Raw genomic sequence first — 21494 nt, forward strand, 5'->3', positions numbered from 1 at the left:
CCAGTCCAGCCCGCACCTGTTGACGCCTCAGTCACGCAACACTTCCGCATCTATCCACTAGAGTCCACCCGAGTTTGCGCATGAACAGCGAGGACCTCCCCATAAAAGGACTTTCCTCTTACGTCACTAAGCTCCGCCCCGCCTCGTGCCACAACCTCTCTGACTCTCTTGTCGGCTTGTCTACTGCACGCGACGCGTCGCATCCATCTGCTACCTGTTATCTTGCGAGGGGAAACAACAATACCAGACGACCACAAACGGACGTTTTTTAACCTCCAATTTGGACTCGAAAACGGGGAGTTTCTTGCTTCACCGGAACGCGACGAGGCGTGAAGCTGCCTGCCGGTTGGCGCCCTTTTGTCAACTCCCAGTAAAGGAAAAGTGGATGGTAAGTATTAAGTAGCCGCTTTTATCTGTGTGTAGTTTTTAGATTTTAGCATACGGCAGCGCGTTGGGCATTGTCACGTAAGTGTAATATCAACATATTCTGAATCTTCACACTCAGACTGGAACAAATGGCCGTCACTCGGCTTGTTTTGTCACACAGGCTGTCACGGACTGAAGCTCGTAATGAGTTAAAAAAAAAAATAAAAAAACAATGTCCAGCTGCTCATCTCAGCCTATTCCCTACACACACACTCAGTATACAGGGTGGGACAAAGTCGGTACACACTTCTTAAATGAGGGCTGCATGAAAGAAAGAAGGGAAAGAAGGTAGGATGGAAGTTGGAAGAATGTTGTGAAAGGAAGGACGGATAAAGGAAACAAGCAAGCAAGGAAGGATGAACGAATATAGCAAAGAAAGATGAGAGAAAAGATGAAGGCAGGAAGGGAAGGAAAGAAAAGTAAGTGAGGATGCTAAGAAAGCGAAGGGCAGCTCAAATAACACATGGGTTTAACGGGAAGAAAGGGAAGAGCCGAGGAGTGGTGGATGAAAGGAACAACAGATGAGAAGGAAGAAAGGTGGACTTGAAGGACTAAAAATGAAGGACTGAAGGAAAGAAGGAAGTGATGAACGATGAATCTTAAAAGGGAAGAAGCAAGTGTGGCATGAATGGAAGCACTTGTTTTAGTAACCAACCCCCCCAACGTAAATGACCTTTTTAATGTGATTGCCCCTTATCCTTCCAAATAGACAAAATGCAGATTTGGAAGCCCATCTCTTAGGCATTAGAAGCGAGGCTCTCAGTTTGAGTCCCACTGTTGACAAAAAGATATTGCAACTAGTGGCGAGAGATGCTAGGAAACTACTGGAGGATCCATACCCTCCTCTGTCTCAGTTTAAGGCCTTCTTCTCTCGTGACGTGTACACCAAAATCTCCTCTTGAGGGTTAAAAAACAAACACGGTGCAATCTGAAATCAATTATTATCAGCTGCGTTGTTCCTGTCTCTATCAAATCAAGGTTTTTATCGTCGCTTGTCGTCCTTCCAGGGTATTGTGAGTATTCCCTCAAGGGTGAAATTCTTCAAAACTGTGTTGACAATTATTCCCTTAACAGGTTTAGTCACCCTGGCGCTTTTTAAATCAAGCATTTCTACATTCCTGCTTTCGCTTTTTATAAACTGTGTTGTTTGCACGCGCATGAATGTCTTTCCGTGATGAGAAAACGTTCTAAAACGTCAAACATGTTGAAAAGTGTGATTTATTTTCAACCGCGAGTGCCTCAAGTGTTTTAAAACATTGAGTCACAGCTGCCCCGCTGGTGACAACCCCGCAGCGTCTTCCTTGGTGATCAATTCCATAACAACATAACACATGTTGGGAAGCAAAGTGGGACGAATTCGCTGTCATGACACACACAACCATGAGCGTATTATTCAACAGGCGTGCACTTCCTGTTTCTGTTTCGCTCGCTTTCTTCAATTCCAACAGCTGATTGTCAGGACTCTAGGGGGGACCGGCTAATTCTTGGTGCTTATGTGGGAGTGTCTACAGTGAACTAATAAGCTAATGGTTCTTAAAATGGGGTTGCACAATAAATGATGTGGTCTCCTCCGAATTTAACAGTCTTGCATATATACACACACACAAGGCTAAAAAGTATTATTCTTTTGTCAGGCCTAAAGAGCGATGAGCTGGGCCGAGGAGGACTGGACATCGGGTCTGTCGGGACGAGTTCTTCAGAAGGTGAAGGAGCTGCAGGCCCACCACGAGCGTCTGTCCAGAGAGAACAAGCAGAAGCAGCTGCAACTGGACAACATCCATATTAGCCATGACAAACAAACTGTCAAGGTACAAGCTGCCATTGTTTCGTGTTACACAACCAACCCAAACAGTAGTCAGGTTTCCATCCAATTGTTTTGAATTTTTTAAGCAAATTTACTGAAAATGCGCAAAACAGACATGCGACTTGTGCCCGTTTCCATCTGTTCCTCTTTTGCGAATATTGAGAGGGGACTCCGCCGCTGTAGGTGGCGCTATACACCATAGAGATGTGATCCACCAGTCATTTAAAAGAAGAAGCAGAAGACCAGGAAGCGACTGCGCTGTGCGATGACGTCATATGAGTTTGCTTTTGTAATTCTTGATAAACCGTAGCGTTTTCTATTTAAGAATTGCATTAATATTCTCTTCATTAATTAATTCCAAAAATATTTCAGTTTCGTCGTCCCCCCAAACATACCTTACTTTATCGTTCAACGTTGCTCACGTAATATCCAGTCAAAACGTGCTACATGTATCCGGTCTTGCCAGCGGTTATTCGCAAAACCTGTTTCCAGAGCCTAAATTCGCATTTTCCTTTTTTTCGATACGCTTCAAAATCCACCCCCTCTAAGCAGAAAAACTTTTGGGCGAAATTTTGGCTATTTTTCGAATTTCTAGCGTTTCCATTCAGTTTTATTTTCGCATTTCTTGAAAATTTGAATAAAAATAGGTGGATGGAAACCTAATGACTGATTGTCAAAAGTGTGGTACGAGTGCTCCCTCTAGTGGTGCGTGAAAGAAGCTTTCAAATACAAATTAAATTTACACAATTTATAACGTGAAATTATAGCTGCAGCAATTATTCTAATTGGCCTTTTTTAAAAAAAATATATATATATATATTTATCAAAATAATTTTTGTTTTGATGATTTTTATTACTTTATTTATAATTTTCCATTATCATCTGAAACAATCTTATCCAACAAATAACAGATATGAACAGCCCCAACAAAGACAAATCAGGTCAAATATTAAATTGGACTTACGTAATAGAACAGTATAAAAACATAAAAGTAAAAAAAACACCCACACACAAAAATAAAACAAGAAGTGCACTTCATACCTATTATAGACACATTCCAAAGACAGATGATGCAATTTTTAATCACTTATAGACTTAGTTTTACTTTATTAAGTGTCAATTGTCCAAATCCTCGGTGCAATTATTTCACAATAGCTGTGTGGCTGCCAGAATACCCGGGCTTGACCTTGAAACTCATTCTTTTCACAAGGGCACGTATCTAAAAAATGTACAGTTTTCAACGGAATGTGATTTTGATGCTGTAATCTTATCACAGTATCTCACATTTCATCATTTCTTCTGGTCTCTTGTAGTACGAGGAGGCGCGTGGGGAGCTCCACGCGGTGCGCAGGGAGCTCCAGAGCGTCCGTGAGGAGGCCCAGGTGGCAGTGAACGGTGGGCAGCGCCTCGCCCAGGATCTTCAGACCAAGCAGGCCCAAGTCTGCTCGTTGGAGGGTCAGCTCGATGCCGCCCGGACCCTCAACAACAAACTCACCCAGGAAATTAAACGGTACAGCGCAAGCGGATCACGAGGTTAACGAGGTGACATGATAACAGCTGGGTTCACTGGCAATCATTCCCGCTCTTTGCAGACTGGAGGCAGAACTTGAGAAGCTGCAGAGCGGCAGCAGGTCTGCGGATAACACTCTTTTCTCCACACCTTGCTGGAGTACAAGTTCGCCGTGGGAACATCCCGGTAAAACATTGAAACAATGGGAGCAAGGAATTCAATGTTTGTTTTGGCAATCTCAGGATATTCTGCCTTGATTTGAATTCAGAGGAAGCTTTCGTGTGCTTCAAGTTTTGAAGGCTCGATTGCCTAAATTTCCGAAGAGCCAGCTTGGTACATAAGAACCACTCTTAACTCTTTGACTGCCAAAAACGTTAAATAACGTTTAGTAAAATCCTATGGAGGAGTGCCAAAGACGTTAAAAGACGTTTGTTTCAAAACAGAGGTGAAACTAACCATTTTCTATTGTGGATTACTGAAAAACGGAATAAGGTAGAAACAAACTTTTTTTTTCTGATGAAAGATGAGAGTCCAATCTTTTTTTGGTAGTATGTGTGTTTCCATAGTCCAAACACATAATTTTCTATGGACCTTGAAAGATCAGTCAAAATGCTTAAAATCGGCTGGCACCCACGGCATCCCTTTTCTGAAAACGTCTGGCAGTCAAAGAGTTAAGTGATAAACCCGTACTTAAATCATTCACTCCCAGCCATTTTCACTGAAGCAACCCCCTTCGCTCCCGGCTGTTTTACTGGATTTTGACTGATTTTGCCAGGTCCTTCAGAATATTGTGTTGCTATTGCTATAAAAACATGGAGCCTACCAAAAGAAAGATTAGTCTCTTCTTTTATTAGGAAGAAAAGGTATATTTGTATTTGTTTCCGTTTTGCAGCAATTAGCATCAGAATATAGCTAAGTTTCACTGTCACTTTCAAAAACATGACCCTAGCTTATCTCTTATACTCTGCTGCCACCTGCAGGTCGTTTTTTTTGTTGTTGTAATAACTACCATTGCTTTAAGCCACCTCTTCATGTCAGAAGCTGCATCAAAGCCTTCTGTATGCTTTTGCATAAAAACAAAAAAAAACATGTTTACACATTTTTGGGTTTGAATGCGTTAACAATGCCATTATATAAGTGAAATCCCAGAGCTTCCCTTCTTTCCCAGCCCCCTTCTCCCCGTGGACTGACATGTCTTTCCTCTTTTTGTCCTGAGACCACTTCACTGTCTTCATTCCTCTTCCGCTTGAGCGACTCAATTAATTCCGAACCCGGGCCTTTTCCAATGCTGTGTTGTTGTCCTTCAGGGAGCCGAAAGGATGAGAGGGTGGCGCAGAATGAAGAATCGCAGAACTCCCCGCAAATCCGAGTAAGTACGAACATTTATCACGTTGCGCAGGTGCTTCTAATGTCGTCAATGTTTATCTTAATTACTTAGGCTGGAAAACCTTTGTTTGCAATCTGTGTTCCAGCAGCGGCTCCAGTTCCCTGACGCTCTGTCGGCCTCGTCGCCGCGGGAACACAAGACCACGCCCCGCGGCCACCCTTCCGACCAATCGGACTGTTTCGCCACTCCCTTGGCTGCGTTTCCGTGGGAGCGGGATGACCCCAGGCCGGCGGCCAGGAGAGCATCTCCGTCTTGTCCCCAGACGCCCGCTGCTGACCACCAGTCAAAGCGAGAGGCGCCTGAGAGGGAGAAAGACCTCAGCACACAAACAGACAGTGAGTGCGGAAACGGAGAGGCATGAAAGTGCTTGCATTACAGCTTTGGAAAAAAAAATTGCAAGTGGCCTGACTTGTAGGATTAAAAAAATAATAATAATAATTTCTGCAAAAATAGCAGAGATCAAAAGTAAACGCAACATAAAGAGGGACCGCCTTGTACAATTCTGTATAAACAGCAGTTCGTCGGATTCTCTGACTAGTCGCAGGCTGAGTCCCAATAAAAAGTCACGTCTTGGCAAAAAACAACAAGACACAACCCAAAAATCACAATAAACCAAAAAAATATATATTGTTTTCGAAAAAAAGAGATACAATAAAACAGTAATCATCGCGAAGAAAATCACAACATTAAGGTAAGAGAAAACCCCCCACCAGATTTTCAGTTTCAAACAAATATGTAAAATGCAGAAGGTAAAGTGATGCAGAAAGAAGAGAAAAAGAAGAATGAAAGGATCAGACGTTATTAGCGTAAAGAAAATGACATACCTTATTTAAAAAATAAAATAAGATCATATGATTATAATGGTAGTAAGAATAACCAACAACAATAATAATAATAACAACAAAATCAATAATAATAAACAATAATAAATAAAGGGATAAGGGAGAATTACAAAAACATTAAGAGTGGGATTTTTAATTGTCAGGTTACAGTACAAACAGCTGACTTCAATTTCAGCTGCGACACAGTCTTTGCCACAGACTTTTACCTGTTACCTTCCTGCAGTGTGCGTCTCTCTGCACACTAAAGTGCTGTTTCAGTGTTTACCTAAGGTGTGTGTGTGTGTGTGTGTGTGTGTGTTTGTGTCTGTATATTATGTTCTCAGCAAGATACCTGTAAGATAAAACCTACTGCATGTTTTCCCAGGTTAGAAACAGCCCCTCTTTCCACGTCATGCCAGTAATGTTGCGCTACTGTTACACCTGAATGATTAACTGACTCCAGAGCTTGTAACAAAGAACTACTTTGTGTCATAGGATAAAACGCGATAAAGAAAGAATAGCTCCTTTACAAAGCCAACACGTACATTTCCAGGCTGTTGTACGGTTTGCACTATTTGCCACTCGATTATGTGTGTGTGTGACCACTTTTGAAGTAATCGCTGTGTGCTGTCAACCAGCGTCTTTGTCACAACTGCGTCGCCATGCGGCATCGCTGGAGCAAGAGCTGAGCATGAGGACGGAGGCGATGAGGTCACTTCAGGACGAAATGGCGCAGGGCAAGAAGAAGATGGCCGCCACAGAGCTCAGCCTGCAGAGGGCGCACAATGAAGTCAGCGTGGCACACACGCAAATCAGTCAGCAGAGTGAGCGGGTAATAACGCATTCGCTATGAACGCTACTAATCCGTTTCGTTTGTCATTCACGCGACGTCCTTTCATTTGATGAGACCATTTGGTTCCCTCTGAATATAGAAGATAGAAAAACAGGGATGTGATTTTTCCGCTAATTCGCGGAATTCCGCTTTTTTTTATCCCCCCCCCCAAAAAACAAAAAATTCCGATTTTTTTTATTTATTTATTTATTTTTTATTAGTAGTAGTTCATTGTGTATGCACATGACTCCGACAGATAACATCTTCTGCTATAACAAAGACATTTGTGGTATGCTCTAATATGAGTTACTTTTCATTTGGTCATGATACAATTATTTGTTCATGAAATTTGAACTCTTCAACATTATTTATGTGTTAACTTAGTAATCACATTAGTTAGATATGATGATATTCTCAGTGATAGTTTTTAAAAGCAAAGGCAGTCCAATGTTTTTGAATGTGACTGATTTTGAGTTGACTAAAACTGCCATTTTATATGGGATAGTTCAATATACATTGAAAATTTATGCTGTTGTTTTGTCTATTTCTTTGTCATGTGAGTGCATTGAAAGTACTTAAAAACACGGAAAACCCATGAGCTCCGCGGGGGCTTCGCCCCCCGTGTCCCCCCACCAGGGCGCTGCCCTGGACCTAGCTGGGTGCCAGCGGCCCCCAGACCCCCGGCTAAATTTTCAGATAATTTCACTTTGGTCAAATCACATCCCTGGAAAAAGCGCTGGCAATTTTCCCTGTTTGCTATTGTCCCAAGCTTTAAAGACAGACTGTTGATAAAAACATCCCCTTTGTCCCATTAGCGGCTGTAAAACAATCCAAAGGTTATGTCTGAAAAAGCTGTAGTCGACACATTACCCTGTTCATAGTATCCTTGCTTGCTCATTTCGCAACATTCTACAGAGAACCCTTGTCAAAATGAGTCTTTGTTTGACTCTGCACGTCGCCGGACCCCGGCACGACAGAAAATGACTAGACTGAACTTTGTATCCCTTGCAGGCGTCGGGAGCCGAGCAGAGGCTCAAGCAGTTTCAAGAGGAGCTCAAGTGTCAGCGGCAGAATGCCGAGAGCAGCCGACTGCAGCACCAACAGCGCGCTAAGGAGCTGGACAAGCAGCATCAAAGGGTGAGCGGGAACCGGGACCTACCGGAGGTTTCATTGCTAGTATGATACACAACTCCTAAACATTTTAGGGATAAAGGCCTTACCCTAAAATGCACAGGTGAACTTAATCTTATACGTCAATGTCTTTCTGTGACTCTTGAAAGATATTATAACATTTTTAATACCTAATTTCATATATCAACTATTGTTACACATTATGAACATTTTAATTCTTCATATTAACTCTTTGACTGCCAAAAACGTTAAATAACGTTTAGTAAAATCCTATGGAGGAGTGCCAAAGACGTAAAAAGACGTTTGTTTCAAAACAGAGGTGAAACTAACCATTTTCTATTGTTGATTACTGAAAAACGGAATAAGGTAGAAACAAACTCTTTTTTCTGATGAAAGATGAGAGTCCAATCTTTCATTTGGTAGTATGTGTGTTTCCATAGTCCAAACACATATTTTTCTATGGACCTTGAAAGATCAGTCAAAATGCTTAAAATCGTCTGGCACTGGGGACAACCCGTTTCTGAAAACGTCTGGCAGTCAAAGAGTTAACCTATAAGACATATTTTGTGTCCTGAGCAGAGCACATGATGTTGACCTCGTATGGCCTGGCCTTAAACTGGGACATACTATTTAGTCTAAAAAAAGTTCCTTGTCAGCGTTTTGTGCGAAAGCACATTTAGCCCTTGAACCAGAATTTGTCTCAAAAACACACACACACACACACTCCTTTGGCTGGTATACACTGATTGGTCCAAAATTCCTTGTTTTATTTGTACACGCACATCTCGGTCATGAAAACAAAATTTGCTTTGAAATAATACACACACACACACTTTTTACTTTCTTCATCAGTCACGGCCACCGTGAATTTGATTCAACTTGTTTGTGAGATGTTGTTATGGGGGAAAAATAGATCCTTCAACTATATAACACATTCTGTCTCAAAAACATCCACCTGACCTTGTTTACGCCACCTGCTCACGGAAAAGTACCAGAGAGTATGTTTAGTCTACAAATGAAAAGGAGGAGGTCTTTTTAACTATAAGAAGCTATTGTACACGTAGAAGAGCACATTTGACGTTCTGAAATCCCACGTTGTTTAAGTGATGAATTAGAGGCAGTTATTTGTCCTGAGACTCTCTGTTTTTTTTTATGAAATCATTTTTGCAAAAGGTGTATTTTACTTGCATCAAACCTATCCTCATTTTTGGAACACGCAAAGAGGACAAAATTCCTATAAATTCTATCACTCTTCCAGTCTCTCTGCATCTCTAACCACACCAAACAATACAATACGTTGCCTCACGCGTTAGTTTGCTTGCTCGCATTTAGGACCTGCTGGAGCTTCAGAAGGAGAAGCAGTGCATGGAGAAGCAGCATCAGCAGGAAGTGAACAAACTCAACCAGGAGCTGCAGCAGGCCAGGACGCTTCACAATGGCCTGCAGGCCCAAGCTGACAAGGTGAGTCCAGTTTGGCCTCCGCAAACGCTACGCCGCCTCAGACACAAACGTCCCCGCATCAACAGCTGATTGTCTCCTGCTGCTGCTCTTTTCTGCTTATCTTTCTCCACATTCGTGCCTTCTCTCCCTTTCACGCCTCCTCGCTTATCTGTGCCAAAGGTGAATAAACTTATCTCATGTCGCCACCCGTGCTTGCGTCTTTCCTTTGTCCTCGCACTCTTTTTCACTTTTGCTCCTTCTGTTTTCCTTCCACCTCCTCTAATCACTGCGCGTTCCTTTTCCTCTTCTCACGGTTTCTTCTCCCCAGTGGCAAAGTTGAGCGGCAAAAGGTAAAGTAAAGGCACAGAAAAAGCATTGTGTGACGTCAAACCACAACTCATTGTCGTTCTCAGTAAGAGGTGTTGAAGGCATGCCAGAATGGAGATGCGAGATGATCCTGCATGAACAGTGTTGTGATTTTCGTTATTACTCATGTATGTCGTCACTGTCAGGCGTAAACCTCATTTGTTTTTTTTAGACATCCATCCATCAAATATGAGCATTTCTACAATTTCAATCAATAACAACGTAATTAATGAATGTATATTTCAGCCTATTAACAGGGATGTGATTTTTCCGCTAATTCGCGGAATTCCGCTTTTTTTTATCACCCCCCCAAAAAAAAATCTGATTTTTATTTTTATTTATTATTTATTTTTTTTATTTAGTAGTTCATTGTGTATGCACATGACTCCGACAGATAACATCTTCTGCTATAACAAAGACATTTGTGGTATGCTCTAATATGAGTTACTTTTCATTTGGTCATGATACAATTATTTGTTCATGAAATTTGAACTCTTCAACATTATTTATGTGTTAACTTAGTAATCACATTAGTTAGATATGATGATATTCTCAGCGATAGTTTTTAAAAGCAAAGGCAGTCCAATGTTTTTGAATGTGACTGATTTTGAGTTGACTAAAACTGCCATTTTATATGGGATAGTTCAATATACATTGAAAATTTATGCTGTTGTTTTGTCTATTTCTTTGTCATGTGAGTGCATTGAAAGTACTTAAAAACACGGAAAACCCATGAGCGAGTGCCAGCGGCCCCCAGACCCCCGGCTAAATTTTCAGATAATTTCACTTTGGTCAAATCACATCCCTGTATTAAGTTAGCAATTGAAGTTTAACATGATTTTGGGGTGTTGTGGTGTTGATGTTATGATAGCAATCTAAAATATAATTGAAACCAACTTGAATGATGCAATATTTGGTTGCTCAAGCAAGATGCCGGGTTTTGTTTTTTTTCAATTTCGTGATAAGTACTCGTTTGGAGAAGGGAGGATTTCCCCCGACAGCGACGATAAAGGAATGCTAGGTGCAGGCAAAACTGACGTCAGTGTCGGTGCAGGTGAGCCTGCGGATGAAAAGAATCTTAAAGGACATTAATGGTGCATTTCTATTGTTGCCTTTGGAACTGCTGGCTGCATGGATGCCGTTTCACTCATATCTAATCCATTTTTAGGATTTTTTTTTGGGTGTCAAAATAAATATTTGGAAAGCAGGAAAAGTAAACGCATTTTGTGTTGCTTTAAAAGGTTACCATACTTACTCGAGCCGTGAATAATGTTGATGGAAACCCACAATAACCTGCACATAAAAAAAAGTATTTTGTTTTCTCTACTAAACTGCTTTTTCAGTTTTGTTCTATTCAGTTCCAGTCTCTGATACTCTGATTGCTCTCTCGCTTTGGTTCCTGCACCTGTCCTCATTCTCGTCTACAACAGCCATTCATTACTCTTCTCCTATTTATTGAAGTCTTTTTCTCATCGTTTTCACCACTTCTACTTTGTTGTTTGTATTCAAGTACCTTATGCCTGATTTCCCCGATCTCAGCTGTCTCAGCAGAAGCAAACGCTGGAGAAAGAGTTGGAGTCTTTAAAGGAGAGAGTCAAATTCACAGAAGGACAGCTGCAGGAGAGTCAGAAAAAAGAGAACCAAATACAAGCAAAACTGAAGGTAGACGACAATAACGCACATCCAAACCGGTCTGCACACGTCAATTATGCATTAACTGGACAGCGAGAACTTTGTAAATTTTTAAACATCGTCTTAATGTACCATATGTGCATCCAGGAGATGCATTAGGTGCATATTAAATAAATAATAGTGGGCAATTATGTATTCTATCTGTGATACATTTCCGATAACATTTGATAATGACTTCTCCATAGCTAACAGATTTGACTCCAAGGATGTTTTTGAAATGGCCATCATGGGGGAAACTAGAGCTCAGCGTAGTCGCTGACAGGCTTTCATTGCCTTTGTTTACATTTGCCGTTAGGAGGTGACTCTTGATGCGGAGGGCGTGGCAGTAAGTCTGGAGCAGAGCAAGAAGAGAGAGCGAACGCTGGAAGAAGAGGCGAGCACACTGGCAGAGGAACGAGTGGACGCCCTCCGTCTTCTTAAAGAACTGCAAGGTGCACCGAGTCGGACATGAGAGTCAGAGTAAAATCTACCATTCGTAGGATTTTACTGTCAGCAGTAACATAAGGGATTTTAGTTTCATCAGTTAGTAAATGTATGATGTGCTTTATTTAACGCCTCAATTCTGCCACCTGCTGGTCAATAATATAGTGGGTGCCCCAAAAAATGAACTGAATGTTTAAAAACTAGGAGAAGACTTTGTTTCTGCCTCTTAAATCTAAATATTTTATGTATTTGTATTCAATTTAAATAAATAAAAATATATGAGTAATGGCCAGTCAAATAGTGAGTATATTTCACTAAAAAATTTGATTAAAAAAGGAGACAAATATTAATTTGCAACAAAAGTCAATCTGTATAAAAATAGCAAATGACTAAAATGCAATATAAATTTTACATGGCTCAATTTTTAGCATGGAATGTTCTTACTTGTTTTTATTTGAACTGTGGTTTTATTTTATCACTTATGCTATGTTTTGTTTTCTATTTTAGAAGAAAAAGCTGCTCATTTGCCAGATTGCACGTCACTTGTCCCGACTTACCCTGTTGGGCAGAGCTTCACGACTCAACCTTCCTCTCATCACACTCGGTCATCTGCCTACACCAAGAGGCCTTCCGCCCCCCGAGCTGAGCCGAGGGGGCTGAAACAAGAGGACGAGGTCCAGCAAAGGGCAGAGATTTCCGTATCTTACCCGCCCGACAGAGAGCCCGGAGAAGGAATTGATTCAGAGCACATCACTGCAGACACTGAGAGTTCCCACCGAGTAATAAATTATGAGGAGAAGGAGTCCCCTACATTTAACAATCCCCCCACCGACGGCGAGAGCGACATAATAATTCTCGATACTCTGAAGTCTGAACCGACGATACGCACCGACGACCTCCAGAGGGAGAACGCCTCGTTGCGTTCGGAGCTGCGCGACGTGCGCGAAGAACTCCAGAAGCGACTGGACGACCTGGAAGTCCAACGACGTGCCGAAGTGGAGGCCAGGACACGTCTGAAACAGCTAAGCTGCAAACACGCCAGCCAGGGCGCGGAGAGAGATGAGCAGGACATGAAATGGAAGGCTCAGTTGGAGAAGGAGAAGAGCGACAACGACAGTTTGAGGAAGGCCCTGGCAGCTTTGGAGGAAAGAGAGGAGCAGGACGGGACCAAGCAGGCACAAGAAGACCGGGAGGTGGAAATGATGCAGCTTAACTTAAAGCTGAAACAGCAACTTGGCGAAGTGAAAGTCCAACTGGCTTTGGAACGTGAAGGGAGGGAGAGAGGAAAAGAGGAGCTGGCGCAAATCATTGCCAATGAGAGAGAAGGAAAAAGAGAACTGAGCCTCAGACTGGAAGAACTTACAGCTCAGCTTGCTAAACCAAAGAATGTCAAAGATGAAGAATCTTTACGTGATGACGAATTGGTAGCCAACGGCCCACTGACGTACCTGACGCTCCACAGTGACACACTCAACTGCAACATATCCGTCTCAGATAACCAAGTGCCATCACCGGAGCAATACGCCCACTTTTGCCAATCGACCAATCAGCTCAACACGCTGGTCTCCCAGCAACACTCGCAGCGGTCACATGAGGGAGAAACCGGGCCAGTGGTCTGTCATCTCCACAAAGACGAGTCCGTGTCCTCCGACCTCACCGAGGAGATCGAACGACTCAGGGGAGAAAATGCACAAGAGACGGAACGCGCTAACCAGCTCCAAATTAAACTGGCTGCCCTTCAAAACCAGGTAAAAGAAAATGTTTGCAAAAAATGACATACAACAACTTAACATGGTCAGGTGCAACCATTTGACCCGGATTTGGCTTTTCCTGGCATTTTTTTCTATCAGCAGACGCCTGGAAGTTTTGTGCTAACATTGAAAATATTTTGAACCGTTCATAATTCCCTCCATCTTGTCTAAGGTCTCAGGTCCAGACCCTACTAGAGAGTAAAAAAAAAAAAAAAGTAAAGAAAAGCCTACTTGAGCATCTGAAAATTATTTTGGGTTCGTCAGAGGCACTTTGGATGGTGTCATCTGCTCCAAGTAGTGTGTGCTGGCTCCCATTTAACATGAAAGTGGTTACTTCTCAACACGGCCACATCCACAGTTATAAGATGGTGTTCACACTTGTGCAACCACATTGTTTCAGTTGTTTATTTTTATGTTACGCCTCAAGAATATTTATATATATTTATCAAGGTCGCATTAATAATGGAAAAAGTTGTCAAAGGGTTTATCTTGGATCTATTTTTTTCTATTGTAAAAAATGGCATTTTGAACAGGGGTGAGTAGACTATTTATATCTTGTGTAATTTTTTAAAACTTTTACCAGTATTTTTTTTTGTTTAACCTTTACTGAAATACATTGTTGAAATTAGTAGTTCTACTTTTAACAGTATTTATTTTTATTTTTTTTACACAAGTATTAATATTATAAAACTCCAGAGTGTGTGTAGGCTCCTTCCTTCATTTAAAAACATTTTTTCTTCTACTTCACGCATTATTAATCTTCCTCCTCTCAGTTGACCAGTCAGACGAAGCAGCTGACCGCGGGCTTTGAGAAGCAGAGCCAGTACATCTCAGGGCTTCTTGCCGAGCTGCAGGAGAAAGATGGCGCCCTCCTCAGCCAGGGACAAGAACTGCGGCGGCGCGTCCAAGAGCTGGATGCACTCAAGGATGAGACAACAGGTGAAGAGGAGGGAACGAGAAGAAAAAAGGGCAAAATTTGCAAGTTGGAGAATGAAGGCCAAATGGGCGATGCTCTAGACTCAGGGAGTTCCTTTGAGTTACGATCAAATTATGTAACAAACTTTCCTGTCACTTCAAGTCCCAATGAGGCAGACAATGTCTTGATTCAGGCACAGAGTTTCGAAGGCTCTGATTGGACTAAAAGCATCAATGGCTGCTCTGTGGTAAACACTGATGCTGTATGTGGTATCCTTCCGGACACAAGCAACCTGCTATCAAAGCAAGACTCGGGATGTGACACCCTGTCGACCACGCCCAGTGTGTCACATGATATCACCTCAGAGATGGGAAGAAGTCATGATGAGATCATCAACTGCCTGCAGACACAGGTACCTGTCCATAGCTTGAGCGAAGTCAAGCACGAAGTCATGTACATTGATTTGCCATCAACAAAAAGGAAGTGTTCATTGAACGAAGTGTTATTCACTCCCTGGCCAGGTGGTGGCGCTGCAGAGGGAGTTACAGAAGCTCACTGAGGTGTCCCAGCAGCAGGCCGGGGAGTTGTCCATCTGGAGATTGGCTTCTCAACCCTCCTCCACTGTGGATCAGGTCCTTCCCAGCCAAATGGGACCGCAAACGCAGCACTGCGCTAAAGACCAGAGCGCAGCGCTGGTCATCAGAGAGGATGAGCTGTTGCTCTCTTGCCTCACCAACAGGCTGCAAGGTCGCATGCTCTCCACCAGGTACAACGGATACGCTGCCACTCAAGTGAAATGGGGGGGCGAAAAATTGAGCTTTTGAATTTATTGTACTCATTATAATCTGTCAAGGGTTTTGTAATGTGGGCAAGGCGAGTCACAGGCGCAACAGACTTTCAGCTGTTAGTAGCACGGGTTCAACACAAAAGACAAAATGAGAACACTCACAAGGAGACTCCAGCTCCTGATGGCACTTGCTAAACCACGCCCCTTAACTCTTTGACTGCCAGACGTTTTCAGAAAAGGGATGCCGTGGGTGCCAGCCGATTTTAAGCATTTTGACTGATCTTTCAAGGTCCATAGAAAATTATGTGTTTGGACTATGGAAACACACATACTGCCAAAACAAGATTGGACTCTCATCTTCCATCAGAAAAAAAAAAGTTTGTTTCTACCTTATTCCGTTTTTGAGTAATCAACAATAGAAAATGGTTAGTTTCACCTGTTTTGAAAAAAAAACGTCTTTTAACGTCTTTGGCACTCCTCCATAGGATTTTACGAAACGTTATTTAACGTTTTTGGCAGTCAAAGAGTTAAAGGCACACACATAGTACATAAATACTACATACGAGCACTTTACAAAACCTTTTTACATTTCCTTCCTTTCTACATTATGACTGGATTAATGAAAACTGAAGTCAAGGTGCCACCGTACTTTAAGTACGCTACATAGAATAATTTGCTAAAATGTGTGCTCTGCTGTATCAAAAAATGTTGGTAAATTAATACAACTCTGAACATTATTCATTCATATCATTAGTGTACCTAGTTTTTACCTATGAGTGTTTAAATAGCTTGCAAATTTTTGTTTGTCATCTTTTTAAATAAAGTGAATTTGTGTTTATGTTTGAAGCATGCAGCGGAACAACGTGCCAGAGATGAGCGTCCACCAGCGCTCGTCTGACATGAACACGGTAGGATTCTTAGGTTATCACTTGCACGCAAACATGGCGGCTCCTTCCGCGAGTTGCTCACTTCCAAGACCCCTTCCAGTTAAAAAGTACTTGGGGTGATGATTTAAAGGCTATTTACCAGTTAGAATAATTTACAGGACTGTGAATTCCCAAGCTTCCAAAGATTTGTTCTAATAATTCAGGTCCTTATGAATCGCAGGGAAAACGTACGCGATTCCCATTTGGCATAAATGGTTTATAACTCGTACTAAATCTCAGCTGAAATAAAATGCTAAATATGAATGAAATGATTCACATCATTCAAATGTTTGTTAGGAATTCGATAATTCTATTGATTGAATAATCATTTTGTTAATTCATTCAACTGAGCTTTTATCAAGACTGTTTTTAGCCGTTTTCCCCAAACTGGTTAATTAAAACATGTTTGTTAATTTTCTTATAAAAATAATTGGTTATTTCTAAATAAGCAAGTACAGTATATATACTGTGTATTTAACCATTTATTATTTATTTTATTAAATGATTAGTTCATTATAGATGATAAAATTACAAAAATTAACCACTTTACATATACATTGAACCTTTTTTTATTCATGTATCTCATGAATTGGTTTATTGTAAATAGTACAATAAAAGTATTAAAATGAAAAAAAGTAGTTAAATATGTACATTTTCTTAAATAATCGGTTAATTAATTATGATTAAATTGATTTTAGATTGAACTATTTTGAATGTATATTTTAACATGTTTTTGTTTTTTTTATCTCATCCATTGTCCCATTTGAAAAAAATAAAATAAAATCTAATATGGCCCTTGATCACAAAAATTTGCCCACCCCTTATGTTATCGTAGAAATGTGTCATTTATCTTGCCGGCCAGCATCTGATCGAAACAAAAGAAAATCAGGTGATGTCATTGCCAGCATTTTCTTGTGATGTAGCCCTCAGAGAAGGAGCTCCAGCTGTCAGGACCGTGTTTGAGGCCACACAAGGTGTCCCAACATCAAACGGCTCAGGAACACGTCAGCAAAGTTTCCGCAAAAACATCTGATGGCGGCTCGAGCGGCTGGACAGCGACCAAACACTTGAGCATAAACACCGACTGCTTAGCCACAAGCGTCGGTACTCAAACAGAGCGGCAGCTGTGCCCTGCTGGCACCGAGGCGACACCTGAGCGCCGCTGCGCGCACACGCAGACTGACACCGAGATGGAGGAAGAAGACTTAGCCGACGCCTCCCCCAACACGCCTCAAACGGCGCAATCTGCGAGACGAGAGACCAGCGACAAAATGCTCTTCTCCACTTCCTTCCCCATCCCGGCCGACCCGGTGCGTCTGGCCGAACGGATACGACGAAACAGGACGCAGCTGTCTGCCGCTTTTGACGACACCGAGTATGAACCCTACGGTCTCCCGGAAGTTGTCATGAAAGGTACTTTCTATTAATAATCTGCAGATGGGGAACAAAAAAAAAAAAGTGGGGGGTTGGCAAGCAACACAGTGAACGAGTGGTTACCACGCCTGCCTCACAATCCAGAAGTTCGGGGTTAGAATTTTCCAAGTCCGAACAATTTAGCTTCCTCTCACAGTCTAAAAACAAGACTCCAAATTGTAGCATAAGGTTTTGCGAATGGCGAAAATCCGTCAGTACTTGATGCGCCCCTGAAAAGCTTAATGGCTGCCTATAGATGCCACAAGCTAAGCGTTACATTTTGTCTAAATGAAGCTCCCTAACTCGCTTCAACATGCTTTCTGTGATCTAAGCTTCCACAAGATGGCAGCAAAGTGCTACTTTTTAAACTAAACGAAGGTCCTCAACTCACGTCAACATAGTTTGTTGCAACCAAATTGCCACGGGATGCAATGGCAGTACTTCTATTGCTTTGTCTTAGTCAACTGGGTTCGACAGTATGGTGGATGGATGGAATGTCTTTTTTTTTTTGAACGTCTTTTAAATTGGCCGTTCCTCCCTTTTCCGCTCATCTTATTGACTTTTTTTATGACTTGTTTGAATCCTGCAGGTTTTGCAGACATCCCCACTGGGCCCTCGTGCCCCTACATTGTGAGGCGGGGTTTGTTGGGGACCGCTGTTGTCCCCGTCACTCAGAAGGAGATCAACCCGGAGGACGAGACTGATTGATTGGCGACCACAAGTATGTAATATTGGTCAATGCAAGTTTGCACTGCGACATTAATGCTATTTTGAATAGCTTCTCGATGGCGTTTAGCATTAAGCTAATAGAGTCAAAGGTAATTTGTTTAATTAATGTTTTTATTTAAATACAGAATATTTAATACCGTCTTCTTTTAAGCACATTGCCAAAATTTTGTACTTTTAACTCCCATTTTTGTTTGCAACTCAAGACAAAAAAAAATTGCCTTTCTTCATCTCGTTTCTTGAAAAACTGTACGTGAAAGTAAAATGATATAAACATGGTAGAACATAGACCAAAAAAAACAAAACAATGATTATTTTATGCCGGAGTCTTGTTATTTAGTCACTGACAAATGAAGGATTATGAAAAAAAGTATTAAAAGTAACCCCGACTAATGACTAGTTTGCTCTATATTATTTATTTGGTTGTTACTAACAAAACTATGAGATCTATGAAAACAAACATAACAATGGCGGCGTACGTCCAAATAAAGTTTCTCCAAAATGTATTTTCCATTTCGAAAAATGAATCTCATCCTTATGTTGGTAACAACCAATAAATAATATAGAGCAAAGTTGTCATTACAATCAGGGGTTCCTTTAAAGCTTTTACAGTCTAATTTAAGTGGGAGGGAAATTCTTTGACCCCCGACCTTGTCCCCACCTGTCCACTTCTTGGCGGTGGTCGTGATTTTCAGAGCCGTTCCATGGTCACGTGTGCATTCAGTGGTGCAAATGATCACCAGTGATGGACGACGTGGGCACCCGGCGGTCTTGAACACACACACACACACACACACACACACACACACACACACACACACACACACACACCTCCACTGTGCACCTGATGTTTTGCTCATCGCAACTTCAGCCGCAAATAACTTGACGGTCGTGTCTTATGTTTAGAAATGCACCACGGGTCGTTAAGTGATGATTTGTTGCCATTTCCACACCACAAGCCCTCCCCCAAAGAGACTATTTATGATTCACTGTTAACTTTTCATGAACTTATGGTGTGGAGCGGCCATGAAGGAGTGAGCTTTTTTTTTTTGTTTTGTTTTTTGCCGAAGAAGATAACTTTGTTGTTTCTTCAAGGCCGAGGGAGCCGGTTGTAAAATGTGACAATTCTTCTGTTTATTCCCTCGTGTAGCTTATTTATGGACACGTGAATGTGTTTTACTGAAGGAGAGGTGTTTAGGTAAACACCTTATGTGAAAGTATAGCGCGCGCGCGTGTGTATATGTAGGAGGTTAGCTAGCTTTTCAAACACGTGGTCTTGTGGACGGTGTGTGCGTGTGGGAGTCGTAGCGGGCCGGTCGGCGGCTAACCTTGCTTTCCGCTCCATGTATGGTAATGTACAGCAAGCCAGCACTCCTCTGGCGTTTTTGCTTTTGATGCACTTGTCTGTGCGACCTGTTGTTCCAGAAAGTCAACTCTGTGTTTTATTAGCACGAGCTGCTGAATATAATCAGATATGTCGGCTTGGAAGACTTCAGAAGTTGTCCAAGTTTAGTGTGCTTGCCCTTTAAGACTTGATGATTTAGTTGAAGGCTTCACTGCTGTGATTGAAGTTGAACAAAATATTTTTCTTCTCTTTGTATTTAGATTTGCGAAGGTAGATTGGACTCTTAATGCGATGGCTTTAGCCATATTGATGCGCCACACACTCGCACACGTTTCCCTTTTCGCCTCGGTGGGATGCGTCGTCTTTTGTCCGTGGCTGTGAGCCGGGCATCTGTTTGTGTATCTTGTCGACTTCTAATGTGAGCGTACTCCAGATTAAAAGTTTCAAAGTCTGACATCTGGACTCGTTGTTTGTGTGTTTAGTCTTGATTATTTGGAATTTTGTTAGATGACGTTGTGAATCTCATGTTGTTCACCATTACTGTTTGACACACTGTAGGCATTTTGTGTGTGTGTGTTTATTGAAGAAGGCCAGTAGTTCGATTTACAACATTTACATTTTGTATGTTTATTCAAAAAAGAAAAAGAAAAAAAATATAAGCTTCTGTCAATTTCATGCTCTTTTAAAGGTCAAGAAAAAAAATATTTTAAGCTTTCAGAAAAAAAGTTTTTTTTATTTGTCTCCTAATATTCACAAAAATACATTTTAATTTTTTTAATTTATTTTTTGTGCTTTAACATGAATTGGGTCACATTGCCTCACGAATGTTTTTGACGCAAGAAAGAAACAAAAATAATACGACGGTTAACAAATTGTTGTCTACTAGCATAGTTGCCTAATTCACATTTGAGCATTTTCGTAAAAACAAGGGGGGAAAAGTAGCAATAGTAAATTTTTAAATAATCTAGACAATTATGTTATGAAGCTAATCAAATTTAACAATACATTTAAGTTAATAACTTAACAAATAAACTATTGTGTTTTCTAAAGTTTGCTAGTCTCCACTAGGTAGAGCAACTGCACCTCTAAATGTGTTCATGCATAAAATCTATTAAAAACAGAAAAAAAAAATATTTTTACATTAAAAAGACTGAGACGGACATATGCTGAAGCATTCCCACATGTGTTATTGTGATTTTTATTTTCCACACTTTTTTTGCCGCGTAACAACTCCCACATAACACTTCCGATTTACACCGTTCGAATAAGCAATCCTTTCATTATCAAAATGAAAGCATAGTGATAAAAAAAAATAAAAAAAATGCATAATGTGTTTTTAAGTCACAGACATTTTGAGTCTTCATAACCTAGCTGAAATGATACAAAAAATGTACTAATATTTATATTCTTAAAATATCATTTTCCTAATGTGTGCGTACAACAATGGTAAGAGTGAGATTTTTTTTTCTTCTCGTGGACAATCTGCATATATCATAAGCATTTCCAAGCCACCACGTGTCCTCTCGTTTTTCTCATTTACATTTTTTCTCCTTTGATTCACAAAATATTCACATTGTTGCTAAATTTGGCCTCGGGACTTCACTGGCTGCTTTATGTCACCACTCATAACTCTGTCTCAGACGAGCCAAGTGTCACTTTTTTGTTTGCCAACCCCTCTCCCCACCCCTCCTAATAAACACACACACACACACACACATCCATCTCAGGAAATTGCGAACCCTGTAATGTCCCCCTCCCCCTCCTCCTCCTCCTCCTCAAGTCTTCTCCCCGTGTCAGA

At 41.3% G+C, this 21494-nt stretch overlaps 1 protein-coding gene across 1 annotated transcript; it reads left to right on the top strand.

The window, feature by feature from the left end:
• Positions 1 to 148: 148 nt before the first annotated feature.
• Positions 149 to 20150, top strand: LOC144059251 (uncharacterized). The gene is made up of 18 exons (XM_077578205.1): positions 149 to 388; positions 2061 to 2234; positions 3544 to 3740; positions 3823 to 3926; positions 5048 to 5109; positions 5213 to 5462; positions 6587 to 6780; positions 7792 to 7917; positions 9244 to 9372; positions 11257 to 11379; positions 11705 to 11840; positions 12340 to 13580; positions 14357 to 14911; positions 15021 to 15265; positions 16134 to 16194; positions 17136 to 17625; positions 18215 to 18346; positions 19047 to 20150. The coding sequence occupies exons 2-17, from the start codon at positions 2073 to 2075 to the stop codon at positions 18331 to 18333; spliced, it is 4194 nt and encodes a 1397-aa protein (XP_077434331.1). The 5' UTR covers positions 149 to 388; positions 2061 to 2072; the 3' UTR covers positions 18334 to 18346; positions 19047 to 20150.
• The last annotated feature ends 1344 nt before the right edge of the window (positions 20151 to 21494 follow it).

Source organism: Vanacampus margaritifer, chromosome 10, assembly GCF_051991255.1.
Source record: "Vanacampus margaritifer isolate UIUO_Vmar chromosome 10, RoL_Vmar_1.0, whole genome shotgun sequence".
NCBI lineage: Eukaryota > Metazoa > Chordata > Actinopteri > Syngnathiformes > Syngnathidae > Vanacampus > Vanacampus margaritifer.

Coding starts and splice junctions, on each gene's coding strand:
- LOC144059251 (XM_077578205.1), top strand. CDS start 2,073: ATGAGCTGGGCCGAGGAGGACTGGACATCGGGTCTGTCGGGACGAGTT. Junction 2,235..3,543: donor ATGACAAACAAACTGTCAAG/GTACAAGCTGCC, acceptor GGTCTCTTGTAG/TACGAGGAGGCGCGTGGGGA. Junction 13,581..14,356: donor TGGCTGCCCTTCAAAACCAG/GTAAAAGAAAAT, acceptor TCCTCCTCTCAG/TTGACCAGTCAGACGAAGCA.